The sequence below is a fragment of the Salvia splendens genome, chromosome 4 (genome assembly GCF_004379255.2).
Source record: "Salvia splendens isolate huo1 chromosome 4, SspV2, whole genome shotgun sequence".
Lineage (NCBI taxonomy): Eukaryota > Viridiplantae > Streptophyta > Magnoliopsida > Lamiales > Lamiaceae > Salvia > Salvia splendens.
This window is the reverse complement of record NC_056035.1, coordinates 28,254,667-28,274,175: the sequence shown is the minus strand read 5'-3', so window position 1 is coordinate 28,274,175 and position 19,509 is coordinate 28,254,667. Positions and strand designations below refer to the sequence as shown.

The following is a 19,509-nucleotide window of genomic DNA, read 5'->3' as shown; positions in this document are numbered from 1 at the left end:
GACATTTGGCACAAGGAGGTGCTCTCTGACGGAAATCTCCACTTTGGAAGGGAGCAGCTTGCTTTCCTTTTCCCTGGAAAGAGTTTGGGGTACTCTGGAACCTCTTGTTGTCGAAGGGTGCGCGGTTCCCGTCCCATTTCCTCTTATCCCGGAAATTCTGCTGTGAGGGCGGCGGTGTCGGAGTAGTGGGTGTAACCGTCCTTTCCCGTGGCATCGCTTCCTCCACGTCCAATGCACGAGATAATGACTCGGCATACGAGAGTCTGCCACGGCATGCCAAAGCCATCCTGATTTCGTGCCTCAGACCGGCACAAAACTTTTCCGCCATCTTCTCGTCGGTGTTTACTTGCTCGGGTGCATATCGAGACATGTCACATAGGGCACGGTCATATTCTGTCACAGTCATCCGCCCCTGCTTTAAATTGTAGAACTCGGCCTCCTTTGCCTTACGGTAGCTCCTTGGAATGTATTTATCATACAGTTCCTCCTTAAAGTCTTCCCACGTCAGAGTGTCTAACTGCTCCTGCGTCATTGTTCGCTGCTTAGTCTCCCACCAGAATTCTGCGGATCCGGTGAGCTAATAAGTCACGCACGATAGGCGCTCCTGGTCAGTGCACCTCAAGAACTTAAAGATGCGTTCTATGGCCCGAATCCAGGTCTCGGCCTTGGTTGGATCTCCCATTCCATCGAACACGGGAGGACGTTCCTTTCGGAACTCTTTCTCGATGTTCCGTTCCAGCTGTGGCGGTGGTGGAGGTGGTGGTGGTGGTTGTCCTTCGGGACCCACACTGCTTTGGGTCTCGTTGCTTGCCCCATTCTCGTGGTGAACTGCGGCACGTCGGGGAGGCATTCTGTTCAACACATACGTTAGTACAAAATCCAACTTTTAACATCACCACACCACACAACCTCTCCAAAACGATAACACAACTTTCCAAACACAACGAGGTAAAACGAACATAACGATAAAACAACGGAAGCTTAATTATCTTAAAACCAACAAGTACGTGTTTCACAAGGTCTTTGAAACATGGAAGAAAAACAAACGTCAAAAGAAACTACTACATAGTTCGTCAAAGCAAAACATTCGAAACTAACAAAACAGTAAAAGAACACTACTCCTCGGGAGCTCTCTCATAATTCGCCCCTTCCTCGCTATTAACTTCAACCTCTCTCGCAAGGGGCTCTTCTTCGGGGTCTTCCTCATCCTCCATGGGATCCTCCTCGTCTTCAAGGGGATCTTCTTCCTCTTCCTCATCACTCTCCCGCACATCAGTAGCGTCGTCGATATGCTCATCAACCACAAGGACTTCCGTCGCGGGAGGTGCGGAGGTACGCATCCCAAGCCTTCTCCTCTTAGGGCAGTTTGGTTGCGGCGTCTCATTCTCGTATCGACCCCCGCTGCAGGGACTACGACCCGATGAGGACGCCTCCTTCCTAGGAGGAGCATAGGGTGGCGGTCCACCACGAGCATCGACCAGTGCTTCCAAGAGAACCTTCACAAAACCATGCATGTCTCCCTGCATGCTGTAGTCGGGAAGCTTATGCCAGATGTATGACCGTGAAGCCTCGTCGGCCCACCTATTCCAAGGTGCCGGTAGTCCATCAATCAATCTCTTGATTCCCTCATAGTGCCTCACTCCACAGCCATGAGCATCCCGCCATAAGGTCAAGTAATCGGCGACATAAGATATCAAAGGGGCCCTCGCGTCCCTCTCGAACTCGCGATACATTTCCACCGCCCGCAATCCATTCTTGTCGTACCTTCCCCTTAGCGGTGCGTGGATCGTGATCGCCATCTACAAAAAGTAAATTCCCTTAGCAACCAATCGTAAAAAAAAAAAAGAGAAAGCGAGGTAGAAAAGATAAAATGCGTAGAGAACGTCATACGTGTTACCGTGCATATACCTGTCAATTTCCATAAGGAAAAAGTCATAAAAATTCTTTTTTTTTTTAAAATCATCTAAGGATAAATGTTTCGTATTTTATAAATGTGGTACTTTTAACATTTCGTCTATCCTTCCACCTAATGCTAATCGCGCTTCACAAGGTTTTCCCTCGTCTCGTCATCTCATCATTCCTTGGAATTCGCGCCTTTTCTGCGCTCCATTCATTCTATCACCTCTATTATGCTTCGTTTCAACTTTTGCCTTATTTCATGTTGAGCGCGGCGAGACGGAGTGTTGAGCTTTAAACGGATACTCTTTTAGTCTAGCGAAATGAGTCTAGACTAGATTGAATAAACGACTCTCGGTCCAGAGCGGAAGGAAAAACACGGCTCTGATACCATTCTGTCACGACCGCACTTCCTAAGGATAGGAAGCACGGGAAATCGTGACTAGAGGGGGAATTAAGAAGCGGGGATGAAGGTGGGGATAATCAACTCAAGGCAATACAACTTAACAATCAAAGAGGAAATTCCATTTAAATCGATCAACGTTTCAAAACCCAAGTCTCATAATGAAAGATAACAGAGTTCAATCATAAGGGAAGTAACAGAGTTCAACAGTTCAAAGAAAACAACAGAAATTCTGAAAACATTGAGTAGCGGAAGCAATTTGAGAGTTTAGCTACTACTATGTATGAAGACATAATAGTAACTGGAACAGTGATTTAATACGTTCTTGGATCATCGCTCAACATCCTCCGCCTCCCGACCCCGCTCAACCTGCACATAGGGAAAACATATGCAGGGGCTGAGTACTTGGTGCACCCAGTGAGCTCATGCCCAAAAACATTCACCGTTAAGATATGTCAAGCCATCATCGAGTGAATCCCGGGTTTTACTTTTAAAAGGCCGAGAGACACTAAAGTTCATTTCCATAAAACAGTGTCCGCGCGGACTAACATCATCCTCCATCATATACCATATCTGAACCATCATGTGAAACGAGACTGTGGCCACAATCTCGATCACTGGACCGGCCGACCTAGGGGACGGCTCACGATCCCCATCAGTGCACTAGTCTAAGTAGGGCGTAGACCCTAGTTAGACCCGAATTCGTTAACCATCAAAGTCTAGTAGAGTTTCATTCTAGTAGACAATCAGATAGGCAGTTTCAAAACATAAACACGGCATGACATACTTATAGAAACATCCTTATAACATCGTAAGCATATTGATTCAAAGTAAACGTTAAAGAATAAAGCCCACCTCAAAAGCTTATGATTTCCGTAAAATTCCTCGTTCCGACTTTTAGCGTGCGTGCGAACTACCTTTTTGGAAAACACATAAAATTCATATCAAACCTCTGTAACGACGATAATTAGAATGCATGCACTCTAATTAAAATCTTTTTAATTCTCTTTCTCGATTTTCGCACATTTTCGGTTATTCGGCGGCAGCCCAAGGCGTCGCGTGCGACGCCGGTCGGCCGCTTACGCTCGTTCTTTCCTTCGTTGACTCCTCGTATCTTCCATAACGTCGAAAATAATTTCTAAAAATTATTTTTTTTTCGCGCATACTTTAATTTTCTTAATTATTTACCGTTGAAAAGTATTATTTCATACTTAGGTAAATTATTCTTCTTCAAAAAGCCTTACGGGAATTAATTAAATAATTCGCCACGATTAAATTTTAAATTTACGGCCCAAGAGATTTAAATTCTTTAGCCAAATTAAAACCTCCAAGAAATTAATTAAAATAAAAACCCCAAATCATTTAAAGAGGCCCAACTATAAACATACTTCCAATTACTTATTAAAAAGGCCCAATCTTAAAAAAAAAATTGGCCCAAAAACATCTCCCTCTCCAACACACACCCTCTCTCTCTCTCTTCTTTCTCTCTCTCCCCGTCGCCCTCTCTCTCTCGGCAAACACACAGCAGCCGACCACTACCACTGTCGTCGCCGTCGTTCTCCCTCCGGCTCGCCACCGTCGCGGCTGGAGCCGTTTGCCGCCGCAGCTGGAGTCGCCGGGAGCTGCTGCCGCGGAGGGCCATCGTCGGTCGCCGCTGCCGTGCGGCTGGGACTGCTGCCTCGCCACGCCGGGGCTGCTGTCTCACCGTCGCGTCACCGGCCGCCGTCATCCGCACCGAGGACATCGAGCGCCGCTGCCCGTCGCCGGCGACAGCTTCTCCTCCTCCGAAACCACTCCGAACCCGCCCGGAAACACTCCGCAAAGGCCCGCAACACGTGATATTAACATAAAGCTAAGTTCTTTCTAAGCTTCGGCTATGTACGGCGATCGTTTGGAAGATTCTAAGTTGGTTTCTATTTAGTTTGGTTATGGAGGAAAAGCTATGAAACAAGGATGTAACATGCATGAAAAGCTAGAACAACACATGCTTTAAACAAGGAATGGATTATACCTCCAAGAAATGGTTGAAAATGGTAGAGAAAAACAAAGAATGGTGGCTTCAAAGCTTCCTCCTTCTTCCCGTCGACTTCCTCTCGGCGCCTCTCTCTCTCTTTTTTTTTGTGTGTAGTGTGAAGGTGGGGGGGTGGCTTTTGGGGTGTAGATATTGATGGGAAGTGGGGAGGTGAAAACCGTGAACATCATGGGGGGAATGCAAGAACCGCCGGTCGTGGGGGGGGGGGGGGGAAGGAGAAGAAAGAAGAAAAAAACTTGGGCTTAGTTAATTAAATTCATACATGGGCTTCCATGATTTACTTTCTATTGGGCTAAAAAAAAGAATACCAGCCCAAAATAGAGAAACTACTACTTGATGGATTTAAAGAGTATTTAGACTCCAAGATTAATTTATTTTTTAATTGGACTTCAAATTTATTTTGAAAAGTCCAAAATAAATTCATACATCATAATTTTGTATTTTCCTTCGTTCATTAAAATTCACGGGTCTTCATTTTTATTTTGTTATCCCGTTCTTCATATCAAAAATTTTTTAGTACGGAAAAACGTACATAATTTATATTTGGTGTTGTTCCAAATATACTATTCCTTTAACCGTTCCTCGCTTACGCGCGTCGTTATCCATAAAACATATATTTTCCTTTCCATTTAATTCATTCGTCTTGCTAATGAATAGCAATTTCATCATCGATCTTTCAACGAGACCTTAAACGTGTCTCCCATTGTTCATAATTAAAATAACATAAACACATTCTTTTTCCATATTAAACACATAAACCATATTCTTTTCATATCACACCTATCGAGAAGCATAGCATTTCGAAATAATTTTATCAATTATTCCGTTACATGAAAATTAACTTCTCAATTAAGGTACGGGTGTTACAAGTAACCATCTGATCAATTGAGGGTTTGACTTCTCCCTTGACGGTAGGTACTTGATGGCCGCACGGTTAGTATACACCAGCACCTTCAAACCAAGAAGGTGCTGTCTGAACTTCTCAAATGCAAAAACTACTGCCAGCATTTCTTTTTTGGTCGCATCATAGTTTCTTTGCACCTGACCCAATGTTTTTGACGCGTAGAGGACCACATGACTCTTCCCTCGGATTCTCTGACTCAGTACTGCTCTGATTGCATGGTCACCAGCTTCACACATCACTTCAAAAGAGTGATTCCATTCAGGACTGCGTATCATAGAATAACTCCTGAATCGATCTCTTTGAAACGGGAACGCGGTCTCGCAGACATCAGGATATTTAACGTTGCTCCGGGGTGACTTCGTCAGGACCTGTGCTCTTTCGGCGAAATCCTTTATGAGTCTTCTATGGGCTCCAGCGCCTCTTAACGATGCTCTGACCTCCTCTTGGTCAATGGGGTATGGAAGTTTTGTCGTGACTGCTCGAAGGTCCGACCAAGTTGAACTTCGCTTCTTAGGCATCAGTTGGGAGTGATGTTGGGGGAGTAGTTGCCTTGTAAGCGAGAGATCCCTTTTCAGCATTCCTTTTAGTGGGGCAGTTCGGTCTGGAGGTTTTTTGATCCTTCTCGGTTGGTTACCCTCTCCTGCCTCGGTGGGTCGCGATGGCTGGAAAAATTCCATAATTGCGCCCCCAACGGCTTGATCATCACTTGCTCCAGTCATTGTCGCTTCAAGCCAATCTTCTGCCTCTCTCCTGATCAGTTTACTCTTAGTGGAGACAGATGGTGGCTCCTTGAAGGACTCCTCCATCGGATGCTTCTGTCTCCGAGGGCCAATGGCGTCTACAGTTTGTATGCTTTCTCTGTCCTGCAACCGTTTTGCAGCTTTATTAATTTCGACTGTAAGTCGCTCTCCTTTAAACTCCAAATTAATTGTTCCCTGGCGAACGTCAATGACCGTGTTGGCGGTGGATAAGAAAGGTCTCCCCAAGAGGATTCCAATAGACTCATCCGCTCCTAGTTCCGTCATCTTTATAACAAAGAAATCCGCGGGATACATGAATCTGTTTACCTTGACGACCTCATCTTCCAGAACTCTCTCGGGGTAAATGTAAGATCCTTCTGCTAACTGTATTTCCATATTAGTTTCGACGAGCTTGGCATTCCCCAGCTTCTTGAATATAGAGTATGGCATAATATTGATGGAGGCCCCTAGGTCGCACATTGCGTGCTCTATTTGGACGTTTCTGACGGAGATTGGGAGCGTAAATACCCCTGGGTCAGTTCTCTTGGGGGGAAGATCACCAGGTCGGACCATGTTGGTCACTTATTCTGCTTCGATCCTCCTTCTCTTTTCAGCAACCTGTTTTCGGATGTCAGATTCTTCCTCCGCTGTGACTTGATCAGAGGTGACGGATTTAGAGTTTGCATTATGACTGATCCTGGGTGTCGGAAAACTTGTAGTTGAGCTTTGATAAACTCCTTCTGATTTCAGGGACACTGTGTTGACGTTGTCCCGCCCTGCTGGTGGTTGCACTGTAGCCGGAATCTTTCCTTCATTACCTCTCAACTCACCCTGCGATAACTTGAGATAACTGCTTTGTAAGCATCTCTAATGCAGCCCTCTGTTCCCTCTGGGTTTCCTGCATTTCACGCACCGCATCATTGGGCTGATGTGGAATCGTCATATCCCCTGGATTTTCATTTTGCTGCCTGTTATTTCTCTGATTAAATCGGCCTCCTCCATAACCTTGCTGATAGAAACCGGACGATCCATACTGCTCTGGTTGGCTCTGGAACTGGTGGTTTTGTTGGTTCCCTTGGAAGTACTGTGGAACATAACTCACCATTTGGTTGCTTGACTGCCTTTCCTGGTTGCTATACTGGGGGATTTGGTGTTGGTATCCTCCCCAGTCTCCTTCCTTTTGTCGGCTTGACCAATTGGATTGTCCTCCACTTGACCAGGGCACTTGACCAACCTGCCTGACCCCCTTGCACTCTATTTCCTCCAGTGTTTGGTCTATCCATGATTCGGGACGGCCAGTTGGACTGCCCGTTAGAGGAGTGCGTCTGCTGTGGAGGGGGTAGTTGTGGTTGGTTCTGATTTTGATCGGTCCATCTGAAGTTTGGGTGATCCCTCCATGGAGCATCTCTCTGCTTCCCCTGGATCCAGTTGCCATTTGCATTCCAGTGGCCTGCAGCATTCACTTGCTCAACCTCAGGGGAAAACTCGCAGTAGTAGTAATGATGTTCCTCTGGCGGCGGTGGTTGCGGCACATACTGTGTTTCTTTGGGTGCAGTTGGTGGTGGTGGTCTGGCTTTCTCCACTGCATCTGCTGCGTGCACTGCCCCTCGTCTGTACTGCCCTCGGGTTGTCTCATACGACCGCTTGGCCTCGATCAGCCTCTCTAGAATATTCTTAGCTTGGCTAAAAGAGGTTTTTGAGAAATCCCCTTGAGCTGCGAGGTTGAGGTCGTTCTTGCTGTCCACCGTGAGTCCGCCGTAGAAGATCGAGTAGATCTCCTTTTCTCCCAGCTTGTGGTTGGGGCATGCTAGAAGCAGCCCTTGAAATCTGTCCCAGTACTGGCCGAGGGGCTCGTCGTACTCTTGTCTGGCCTCTGTAATCTCCATTTTCAGGGAACTTGTCTTTGATGCTGGGAAGAAACGGTCGAGGAATATCATGCGGAATTCCGCCCAAGTCCTGATGGATCCCTCTGGTAGCCTTGACAGCCATACTCCTGCGTCCCCTTTCAAAACGAAGGGGATAACCTTGAGCCTGTAATCTTCTGACGTGGATCCAGCCGGGACGGGCTGAATATCGCAGTATCGGCAGAACTCCTCCAAAAAGGCGTACGAACATTCCTTCGAGAGACTGTAGAAATGGGTCAAGACGGCCAGCACTCCTGATTTGATAGCGATGGTCTGCATCCCAGGAGTGGCGGCAATGGCATGTGTGGGCTCCTTCTCATCATGAGCGTGCAAAGAGCCGATTCCTGAGTCGTCGATGACAACGACCATCTCTACTTCTGTTTGCTTTGGTGGTGGTGGTAGTGGGTTTTGCTCAGCTACTGTTGCTGCCTCTAAAGCTGCTCTGTAACGAGTGGTAACTACGCCGGCTTCCTGGACTCACCAACGATTGTTAGTTCTTCTATATATCAAAGGATGATTACAGTAATCGCCTTGGTGGTACCTTCTCATCAACAGCAGGAAAAACAAATAAGAAAAGAAAGAAATAAACTATTTACTCCTACGCACTACACACAAACATAAAGTAACACCATGCTTCCCAAGCAACGGTGCCATTTTGGCGGGCTCGGAAACGCGCGGATTAAGATTGGATCAAGTTATATGGAGGATAACTGAATCGGTTGGACCAGTTAGCAAATTGTCGTTGCCACTTAATCAAATCAATCCTCGAACCGAAACGCGATTTCGCACTACTTTAACAGTAAAGCGGCAAGTTCGGGGTCGATCCCATAGAGAAGTTGGTGTGTCGAGTGTGTGAGTAGTGAACAGGGGGGTTGGCTGTTGCCACGCTTTAACTTGGGAGTTTTAACTACGGTTTTTATCTAGGCAGAATTCAAACTAGCTAGCTTGATCAACAGAAATTTAAACACAGGGTCAAGTAAATTGCAGGTAATAACAGAAAAGTAAATGCGCGATTTAAAAGAGAGAATAACTTCGATTAAACTAAGATACGATTATAAACTAAGCTAACACTTCGAAAATAAAGAAAGCGGTAAACTGAGAAGAATCTCAGCGGGAAACTTAAGTTACGCCGACAGAAATGGTTATTCTGCAGCGCTCCCTTCGGTCGCCCTTTTAACTACGCTATCTAAGCTAAACTAGAGATCTGAACTAAACTAAGCTAAGAGAGCAGAACTAAGCTAAAATAAGCTAGAGAGCTTAACTAAGCTAAACTAAGCTAAACTAGGCGGAAAGTAAAGTCTCGGATACTTTCTTGTGGTGGCGCAGCCTCTATTTATAAGCTCTATTCGGCCTCCAGCTGGATAACGATCTTGACATGGAATATTCACTCATGCAGAGGATGAGCGACTCATTGATTGCTACGTGCTCTTTCTTCTAGAATAACGACGCTTTTGGATAACAAATTTCTGATCGGTTCGTCCTGGCGTCTTCACAAGCTGGCACGTGTCCCCTTCTAGAACGTCATCCTGGGTACAGAATGGTGCGCCACATCCAGCTCATTTCCTCACGTTTCCTTCTAGAAACCAGCGGTCCCCACTTTAACTGCTTGACCTCGCCCCTTGATCAACTCCCCCGATTTTTGGCCTTTTTCGCCTTTTGTACGTGCTTGATCATTTCGGCCTTGTTGCCTTGGACAAGTAGCATTTCTGCACATTTTAACACTTGTTTGCGCGATAAACCGATCAAGTAGTATATGTTTTACCCCCAAAACCGATGCATGAAATGAGCCTTATCAAACTGCTCACACTTAAACATAACTGTCCTTAAGTATAAAGAGAAAGTAAAAGAAAGAGAAAAAGATAAGGCAAATTTCAGGCATGATTTACTTATTTCACAAGCAAAAGAAAGAAGAACAAGAACTAAAAACACGTATTCACATGTATGCATTGGACCGAATAATTTTCCAACAATCATACCCGAGGTCGAGGTCATACCATTAACCAGTAGCTTATGTTTTTGCTTTTTCGCTTCTGCTTGATCAAGGAGTCAGCTTGTCAAGATTGCTCAATTTAAAAACCACTGTTGGATTCACTGAGTCACTCATTTCTCACCAGAGATGTTAGGACTGTTAACTCGGTGTTGCTACAAATTTAACACTTTGAATCGGACTGCACAAGATAGTTCCTTAAGGTCTTTATTTTGGGTTGTAACAGGGCACAGGGGTAGTAACTTGTTAGGGTAGGGTCCTAGGGGTTCTAAGTTTAAAAGAGAAAATCACATGAGTCAAAAAGCCAAAGATTTGACTAAACTTGCTGGATCAAATTTGGGGTGTTTATTTCTTCTTTCACTTGATGCTCCTTCTCGGTCAATGTTGACCCTTAGCCTTATAACTTTCGGCTTTATTTTATTTTTTCCTGGGTCAGGTTGCAACTATTTCCTGCCCCTTTCTTTTCTTAAACCTTTTCTCAATTTTTTTATATGATCAACCTGATTGTCTAACTTGATCGACCCGACTACCTTTTAATTTTTTTTTTATTCTATTGCTATCCCCTTTTGTTCCCCTTGATAAATTTCATCTCCTTGACCATCTTCCCTCATGTGATACGAAAATTTTTGGTTTTAAGGTTTCAAAGAATAGGTAAGAGTGTATGGCTCAAAGTAGCTAACTAAGGGGTGCCTTTAGTAATGAGGCGGGATCGTGGAACGTAGGAAGAAAAACGGCTCAACTATTTAAATCCTAATGCCTTTAGTCCTCACTACTTGTGCAATTTTCATCTCAATATTAAAAGTTAGCCTCTCGTAATTTTTCTTTTGTAAAGAGTAGTAGAAAGTGTTCTACTTTTGGCTTATAACTCACATATAGAGAGGCTTCACAGTTGGTTTAGAAATTGAGCGATTCCATCATACTTGCGTCATTCAAATTGATCAAGCTTTTGCAATCAAGTTTTACATGTGAGCGTACTGAATCCTTTCTCTAACTCTTCCACGAAGTAATCAAGTCTTTCATTTATCTGATTTCATGCATATTTCCTATCTTATTGCTATCTAAAATTTTTTGTTTTTGAAAATTTTAGCATGTATGAATTTTCTGTAACTAACCCGTCCCCCCTCCCCACTGCATATGAGCTCGTCCTCGAGGGACTGGATGCAGTGGAAAGAAGGGTTAGGTACAGGCAATTTGCACAAAGACAAACAAGGGAAACTTCTCACACTTAGACCAAGCATTGGGCTAAGTGTGAGGCGGTGCCAATAATCAAAACATGCTAAGAAACACAAAACACTTAAGCAAAACTAAAAATAATTTCCCATAAACTTCTCACACTTAGTCTCGACTTAGAACTAAGTGTGAGAGTGGGAGTCAAAACGCAATTTGCACAAAGAAATATAGTTGAGGGTGATACTGTTGCCTTCTGGATGGTTGGATCAGGGGATGTTGCACGCCTTCCTTAAAGCCTCCATTTCACTGGCCTTCCTTATTGCCTCTATGGTTCTTACGTTTATTTGAGCTCCTCCTCTTTGGAATTTTTATTCTTTTTCTCCCTGGGAGAGGAAGACTTATGCTGGCGGCGTTAGTGGACTTTCACACCTTGATTGGTATGGTGGTCCTTCTTCGGAGGAGGAAGAACACTTCTTTCCTCTGCTCTAATTTGGCTGCCTCCCACAGTCTTGCTTGCTTCTGCGGCTGGCATGGTCCCTCGGTCTACTTGTCTCTTCTCATCCACCTACTGCCTTGAACCCTCAGCTTCAAGAAGGAGTTGGCTCGGAGTCTGGTGACGCGTCCTTTCGGGATGGAGTAAACCTCTATAGTCAAAGAAAGGTTACATTCTGTCTCCTTCCGTTGCCATAGGGGATTACTAGGAAGAGGCACCCCTTCGTGAAGGTGCATAAGGTCCTTGCCACTGGGTAGTGACTTGGTGTTCTGAGCAAGCATACCCTCCGTCGGTGGCGGCGTAGAGAAGTCCTTTGGTCGAGAAATTGTTTGGCGAACCTTGACAGCGATGTGTCTTTCCACGGGGTCAGCGCCGGCGGGGAAACTTCTGAGTAAGAAGTTTGGCGAACCTTGGACAAGTAGCATTTCTGCACATTTTAACACTTGTATGCTCGATAAACCGATCAAGTAGTATATATTTTACCCCAAAACCGATGCATGAAATGAGCCTTATCATTATACAACAATGATTTATGCTTACAGTAATGTGAGTAATTCATATACAACAAACAATGAAGTACAACGTTGTTTTTTATGCAACAGTGATGTACGTACCAAAATATCCTGAAGATTTGAAGCAAAAAAATTGGACAGAGTTTTATCACTCTTGATCGTACATTGGACTTCTATAACAATTATGCTCGACACGTTGGATTTGACAACCATAAAAAGGGATCGAAAAGAGAAAAAAATGTTATCACTTGGATTTACGTGGTTTGTAGTCGAGAAGGTTCAAACGAAGAAAGAACAAACAACCCAAGGTGAAACGCAAGCGTTCTCCAATTAAGTGTTTTTGTTAAAGCAATAGTGTCTTCGAAGTTTACTATGGGTGTTGGTTATGTTATACCAAGTTTTGTTGAAGAACATAATCATGAGATCGTTGAGGAACGTCAAAGCATTTTATGAAGTTGAACCGCAATCTAGATTTAGTCCACCAAAAATTCATCCTTGATTGCGGTAATGCAAACATTTGTCCAACTTTAGGTTTTAGCTTACTCAAGGAAGTGCTTGGCAGATTAGATTATGTAGAGTGTACTGTTTTAGAGGTGCGCAACTATAGACTCTACCTAAGAAGCTTAGAGCATGCATTCGGAAAACATTTGCCGAAACCAAGTTTTCATGACATCCGAGTTCCACTTTTGAATAAAGAGTTGGAATATACTAACACTTTGTTGGAACCTAAGAAGGACGAATGGAGAATGCATGGTTGTAGCATTATGTCGGATGGATGGACTGATCAGAACCAAAGGACTATAATTAACTTTTTAGTTAATTTACCTTGTGGCACTGTGTGTGTTAAATCTATTGATGCCACCGGCTTTGTGAAAACATGAGAGAAATTGTTTGAGCTACTTGATTCGCTTGTGGATGAGATTGGTGAAGAACATGTTATCCAAGTGGTAACGGAAATGAGAGCAATTATGTTGAGCGAGAAAAATGCTGATGGAGAAGACAAGATATCTTTACTGGACTCTATGTGCAACACACTGCATTGACCTCATGCTAGAAGATATAGGTACGATTCCTTTATTTAAGAACACCATTCAAAGGGGTGTAAGTTTTGTGGGCTATATTCATAGCCACATTTACCTTTTAGCTATTGCCCGTTTTGCTACATCATTTTTTGAAGACACATGGTACTTATTCTCAAAGTCATGCTTGTACGAGTTCTTTGATTGGTGGATAGCTAAAAGAAACCATCAATGAACTATATTTATGAGGAAATGGAGACGGCGAAAGAAACAATTATGAAATCTTTCAATCACAATGAACAAAGATATGCAAATATTTTTAAGAAAATTAATGATAGATGGAATTGTCAACTCCACATGCCGTTGCATGCAGTTATTCACATTTTAAATCTGAATATCTTTTATGAAAACAAGAGTTTGGAATTTGATCATGAGGTTATTAATGGAGTATATGAATGCGCTAAAAGATTAGCTCCCCCCGCCACACTTTCCACTCGCCAAGATGACTCAGAGGGGCGTGGCAGGTCTCGTGTCCCTCCTTAGCCACACTGGATTTCATGATGCCAAAATGATGGGGACCATATACTTTTTGAAGTGTGTTGTGCACCACCCCCGCCACACATTTAAGGTCCGGTCAATGTACCACCAACAAGAGGGTCCGAAGACGCCTTGAAGACACCAACATCTCCCTCGCCGTTTTTCATGCGCCGAGTGGAAGTTAAGACCCACATTTCGGATCGCCTATACCAGAATGCCCCTTGTTTTCCGACCCGATGGTAATGGGGATTGTTTATATGATAAACAAACAAGTCAAGGTCCGGTCGATGTACCACTAGGTCAAGGGTCCGAGGACGCCTTGAGGAAACCACCATCCCCCTCGGTGTATACACGGTCATGTGAACGGGGTCACATGTTAGACGACACCTTAGCCCGATGTCGACAGAATTCTTCCCTACACACGCCGCAGCGGGAGTGAAGGCCCACATTTGGGAGCCCCTGTTGAAGTACCACCCGCAAGCCAACATCGGATATGACAAGTATCAAGATGTATAGCTTTGCTTAAGTTAGGAACTAGGGCGTAGTCTAGCAGACCATGGGCTTGTCCATGGCTAGCCCACACCATGCATCTATGCTTCGGTGTGAGTGTGTTAGGTTTCCAAAGAGGGCTCTGCCCTCATGTAACATCTTTCCCTGTTTCCTTCATTTTTAAATTTAATATATTAAAACACCAAAAAATAAAGATAAATATTACCCTCCCGTCCCACGAGAGTATGCACTCTTTACTTTTTAGTTCATCCCCATCCACAAGAATATGCACTCTTTGATGTTTAGTTCATCCATTAAAAGTATGTTTTTTTTTTAATTTTAAGGTATCTCATTCTCCATTAACAACACTTCAATTATTTTATCTTTCTATATTTCTTTTACTTTACTGTATTATAACTCGTGATCAACTAAACGTTAGAGTATTATTATACTACTCCGTCCTTCCGTCCCATAATTGATGATATACTTGGAGAATAATACGAGATTTTAGGAGATGTTGTTTTGTGTGTTAGATGGAGAAAAAAATAATATATTTTTATTAATATGAGAGAAAACTTTTTTTAAAAAAGAAAATGTGACATGTTTTTTGGGATAAACTAAAAAGAAAAATTTGATACTCCCTCCGTCCCTGAAAATTTGTCACCTATTTCCTTTTTTTGTCCGTTCCTAAAAATTTGTCACCTTTCACTTTTACCATTTTTGGTAATGGACCCTACATTCCACTAACTCATTCACACTCACAATTTGTTATAAAACTAATATATAAAAGTAGAATCTACATTCCACCAATTTTTTTAACCCACTTTCAATTACATTTCTTAAAACCCGTGCCGGATCAAATAGTGACGAATTATTAGGGACTGAGGGAGTATACAAAATATATTTATATTAATATGAGAGAAACTAAAAAGAAAAATGTGATATAAGAGCATCTCCAATAGAGGCTAGCGGACCGGCTAGCCGATTCCCGACGCTGGGTCTGCTAGCCGAACCATTGTAGGCGGCGAGCGGAAAAACAGCGAGAATTTCGGCGAGCACACGCCGATTTTTGAGCGTTGGCCGATGCGCTCGCCGATCGGCTGACCGCCATTGTAGGGGGCGATCGGCCAGCACTTTTTTTTTAATTTTTGAAACACTATATATACGCGATTTGCACGTCATTTTCATTCGCACCGCTTGTTTTAACGAGTTTTCTCTCTCACTTAATTTCTGTACAAGAGCAATAAAGCAAAATGGAGAACAACAACGAGTCTACTCCAGTGACGAGCGGGTCTCAAACTCCCACGGTACCCGTGGGAGGTGGATGGGGTCCGATGGCCGGGTACTACAACATGTACCCTTAGATGCAGCCGGGATGCAGATGATGCCGGGGTGGCAGCCGGGGATGCAGCCCGGGATGCAGGGGACGCCGGGGGGGGACAATGTCTCCCCAGTCTTGATTTTTTGACTGCTTCTTCGCATACATCGACCCGATCGGACACGCAGTTCGCTGGGTGTGAGACTTTCTCCTTAGAGGAGTTGGGGATAGATCTCGAGGATGCAGGCACTCCCATTCAAACGGGGGGGGGGGGGGGTAGGGCGGGGTCGGGGCGCACCAAAGAAGCAGAAGGGCAAGGGGAAGGGAAAAAGGGTGGTCGGCGAGTCGTCGCAGCCGGCTGATGACGACAGCCCGGCACGGAGGAAGTGGACGGATGCGGAGAATGTCTCGTTGTCCAAGGCTTGGGTGAGTGTTTGCGATGATCCCCTCCATTCAAACAATCGGAGGATCGCCAACTTGTGGGATAAAATATCAGCAGCATACAAGACATTTTGCCCGGAGGGGAGGCCACATAGCGGGGAGGAGTGTCGGAAGGGGTGGGACCGAATCAGGACTGCGGTCTCCCGATTTTCGGGCTTGTACACCAACGCCCTCCGCATGCAGACCAGTGGCCAAAATGACGAGGACTGCAGGAGGATAGCGGAGAAAGCCTTCCCCGTGCCCTGGCTTTATAAGGAGTTCACCTACTGGAACTGCTATGAGGTGCTGATGGACTCCGAGAAGTTTCGGGCAGGTGTCGATGCTGGCTGGCCGAAGAAGCAGCGGTTCCCACGACCTCCCTGAGGATGTTCAGGAGTTCCCGTCTCCTCCATCGTTTACTCACCGCACTCGCCCGGTTGGTCAAAGGCGGGCGCAACGGGTAGCGAGGGGGGTCGTCCAGCGGTCCCAGGAGGTCCAGTCGGCATCCCCCCTGTTGGCAAGTCGCCAACCGAGCTCGCCTTCTTCGCGCGTCAACAAACGCGGGCTCAGATGCACAAGATCTTAGCTGAATGGAGGGCGGCAACTGACCCGTGGAGAAGAGGTTTCTTCACTCAATGCTCGAGAGTATGCGGGTCGATTTGGATGCCGCCTCGGCACAGTTGGGGGCTCAGACGCGGGCTCAGATGCCGCAGATTTGGGGGTCCCGGATAGCGGCGACAACGGCGGCGACGACGACGACGACGGCCACGAGGAGTGAGGCGGAGGCGGGTGCTCGTGTGTGGAAGAGGGGTTTTTTTTTAAAAATTAATGTAATTTTTTTTTAATTAATGTATTTTTTTTATTTTACTATTATTATTGAATTTTCCCGTATCTGTATCGTAAATTTAATTCCGTATTTTGTGTGATTGTTAATTATTTATTTTTTATAATTTTGTTTATTGTGGCTAGTCTATTGCTAGCCTATTGCTTATCCAGTTGCTTGTTCTGATGATATGGCAGGAGAAGTTTTTAGTGACGATGATGTGAGAGGAGTTTGTGGCTAGTCTATGATTGGTCTATGACCATTACGGATGCTCTAATGGAACGCATGGAGTAGCTAGCCAACAGGCAAAATGGCAAAATCATCTTCATCTCAGCCTGTGCTTGTTCAGCATATGCCCCTAAATTTCAAAACCCTAGGGTAATAGTAATTCTATCTCACGCCAATTTGTTTGCTTCAGTATTAGGAAATCCGATTGCTGTTCATGCTGACTAATATTTGTGAAAAGAAGATGCTTTAAATTTATTGTCAAAATTGGAGTGATGCAGCTGAGGTTTAGGGTTCAATCGAATTGATCAGATAAATTTTTCCCTATTATTCAAAGGAAATGGAAAAGTTTTAATTGAGCCATCCATTTACGAGGATAGAGTTGAATCTGCAAATCACACTTGGCGATTTGGCAATTCCAATCATGGCGGACGAGAATTCAGATAATCGGCAGCAAGAAGATTCCGCCGTCGGAGATGGCGGTGATAAATACGGTGATGCCGACGACACAAACACCGCAAGCAGCTCGAATTCAGCACTGGCAGATGGTTTGTCTCGGTTGATTTCATCTGTCATGACTGCCTTCGATTCCCGAGCTGAAGCCACTGGCCGGAGTCAAGATCAACTCGCCTTCGCAATCGATCGTCTCACCGGAGGTGTACTTCTTAAAATTAGGGTTTTAAATTGTTCAATTGATGAGGATTTTCATCTTTTTGCGTTAATCAGTGATTTAAATTGTGCAATTGAATACTGGCCTGCTTCAAATAAAAGCTTTGATCATTAAATGGCTTTTCTGTTTGGCATTTATGGTAAATCTAATGTGTTATTCATAGTGTGAATGAAGTGGTGTTGCTAATTGTAAAATGAAATTGATGGACATGCTTGTTGCGGGAAGAGGAAATTGTCTGTGCATCTTAGTTATTGGTGTATGAATTCAAAACACATGTATTTTGGTTGCTCAAATGTCTATCCAGTTGTATTAATTTCGAGCTACAATAAAGTAATTTCTCCGTCCCATTCAAGATGGCCACATTCTTGACTGGCATGAGATTTTAGGTGTAGTAGTTGTGTGTGATAAGTAGAGTGGAAAAGGGGATTCAATATTTTAACGAGGAGAGAGGAGAGAGAGATTTATTTCCATATATAGAAAGTGGACATCTTGGACGGAGACGCATGGAGGAGTATATTTTGTTTAGCGCCCTCAATGTTTAGTTATGCCCTTATTATTCTCAATGTTTTCAGAGCTTGACAAATTGCTAGAGGATGCTCCATCGCCGTTTATTATGCAGCATGCTGCTAGGATTTCTGGTGTTAGGAAAAGGGTTAAATCGTTGAATAGTGTTTTGAAGTCCATTCAATGGCGCATTGACAATATGGATCGGATGCTGTCCGCTGGATTAGCTCATGGTATGATATTGTTCCTTCACCTTTTTTTTTCTATATGCTTCATTTTCCTCGTCTCAACAACACTGCCATCACTTGGATGTACATCTCTCATTATGTTAATTTTTTTACCAAACCAAACCTAAAGTTCTTACTGATTTTATGCAAAGGTTTACGTATTCCAGTGGTGGAGGTGGGTTGATAGATGGATGCTTAATAGGGAAAATTGTTGTATTAAGGCTGAGAAATTTGACTGATCTTTTTTTCACTGTTGTCAAAAGTCAGCATGTCAAGTTAAAATCTTGTTCTTCGGTTGCTTGTATGTTTCTCCGGCTACTTTCCTTGTGGAGAAACAATCTGTTACCAAAATATATTCCAATTTTCTTATGAATTGTGAGTCAGTGCAGAGACAATGGCGGGTGAAAGCAGTGAGCAGCAGCATGCTGAATAAGGCATCACTTGAAAACAGTGGCTGGAATTTACATCCACCTTGTTGTAGTCAAGATATGGATGGAAACAACCAATTGATAAACTAGAATACATGCTGATGACTGCCTACGAGCAATCGTTTTAATATCTTTTGGGGATATTTTTTTTGTTGGTTTGCCTCAGTATTTTTCATTTCTCTTAGGAAGTGATGCATTTGTCATCTTGTACGGTGCCACTCTGATAAAGTTACAAATTTGATATGGTTGTTCAAAAATACTCTCTCTGAAAAGTAAAAGTTATATTATCATCTTCCATTAAATTTAATAGCAGTATATAATAATTGCATACAAATATAGCAACTCTTCCAAGTTGAAATTCATTCTTCTATATTTGTTGCCATTTTAATTTGTAGTGTTACATTTAAGAATTTCAGTGAAAAACGAAAAGTATAATAAAAGAGAGTAGATGATATAGTATGATAAGAGTGGTAAGTTAGTTGGAGGGAGACAAAAGCTTGGCAGATTCTTCATCTAATAATTTGGCACTCTTTTTCAGCATTCCCAGTCAGTGAGGTCTCTGTTTCTCTTCTTTACATGTTCAAATCCCACTCCCACATTTTTTTTTCTTTTCACAATCACACCAATCAACATTCTTTTTTGTTGCTTTACTCACTACCCAAAATGTCATAGAGGGATACTGACACAAACCATTAATTAATGGAGTACCTATTTTAAACATTTGAAATTTCAAATACTAACATACTTGATTTTAATTATAATGATGATTATGATATAGGCTCCTTCCTTCCCCACCACAACCACATCA

General features: G+C 43.7%; 1 protein-coding gene across 2 annotated transcripts; it reads left to right on the top strand.

The window, feature by feature from the left end:
* The first annotated feature begins 16,937 nt into the window (after window positions 1-16,937).
* Window positions 16,938-19,003, top strand: LOC121799301. Of its 2 annotated transcripts, none has more exons than XM_042198624.1 (3): window positions 16,938-17,528; window positions 18,115-18,279; window positions 18,663-19,003. In XM_042198624.1, exons 1-3 carry the CDS (start codon window positions 17,297-17,299, stop codon window positions 18,704-18,706), a joined length of 441 nt encoding a protein of 146 aa, XP_042054558.1. In that variant the 5' UTR covers window positions 16,938-17,296; the 3' UTR covers window positions 18,707-19,003. The 2 variants fall into 2 exon arrangements, with proteins under 2 accessions (XP_042054558.1, XP_042054557.1); XM_042198623.1 differs by having other exon boundaries at window positions 18,658-19,003.
* The last annotated feature ends 506 nt before the right edge of the window (window positions 19,004-19,509 follow it).

What these genes read in the sequence shown, in the direction of transcription:
- LOC121799301 (XM_042198623.1), top strand. Translation starts at nt 17,297, where the DNA reads ATGGCGGACGAGAATTCAGATAATCGGCAGCAAGAAGATTCCGCCGTC. An exon ending in AATCGATCGTCTCACCGGAG is followed by an intron (nt 17,529 to 18,114) that starts GTGTACTTCTTA and finishes CAATGTTTTCAG; the next exon opens with AGCTTGACAAATTGCTAGAG. An exon ending in GTCCGCTGGATTAGCTCATG is followed by an intron (nt 18,280 to 18,657) that starts GTATGATATTGT and finishes ATTGTGAGTCAG; the next exon opens with TGCAGAGACAATGGCGGGTG.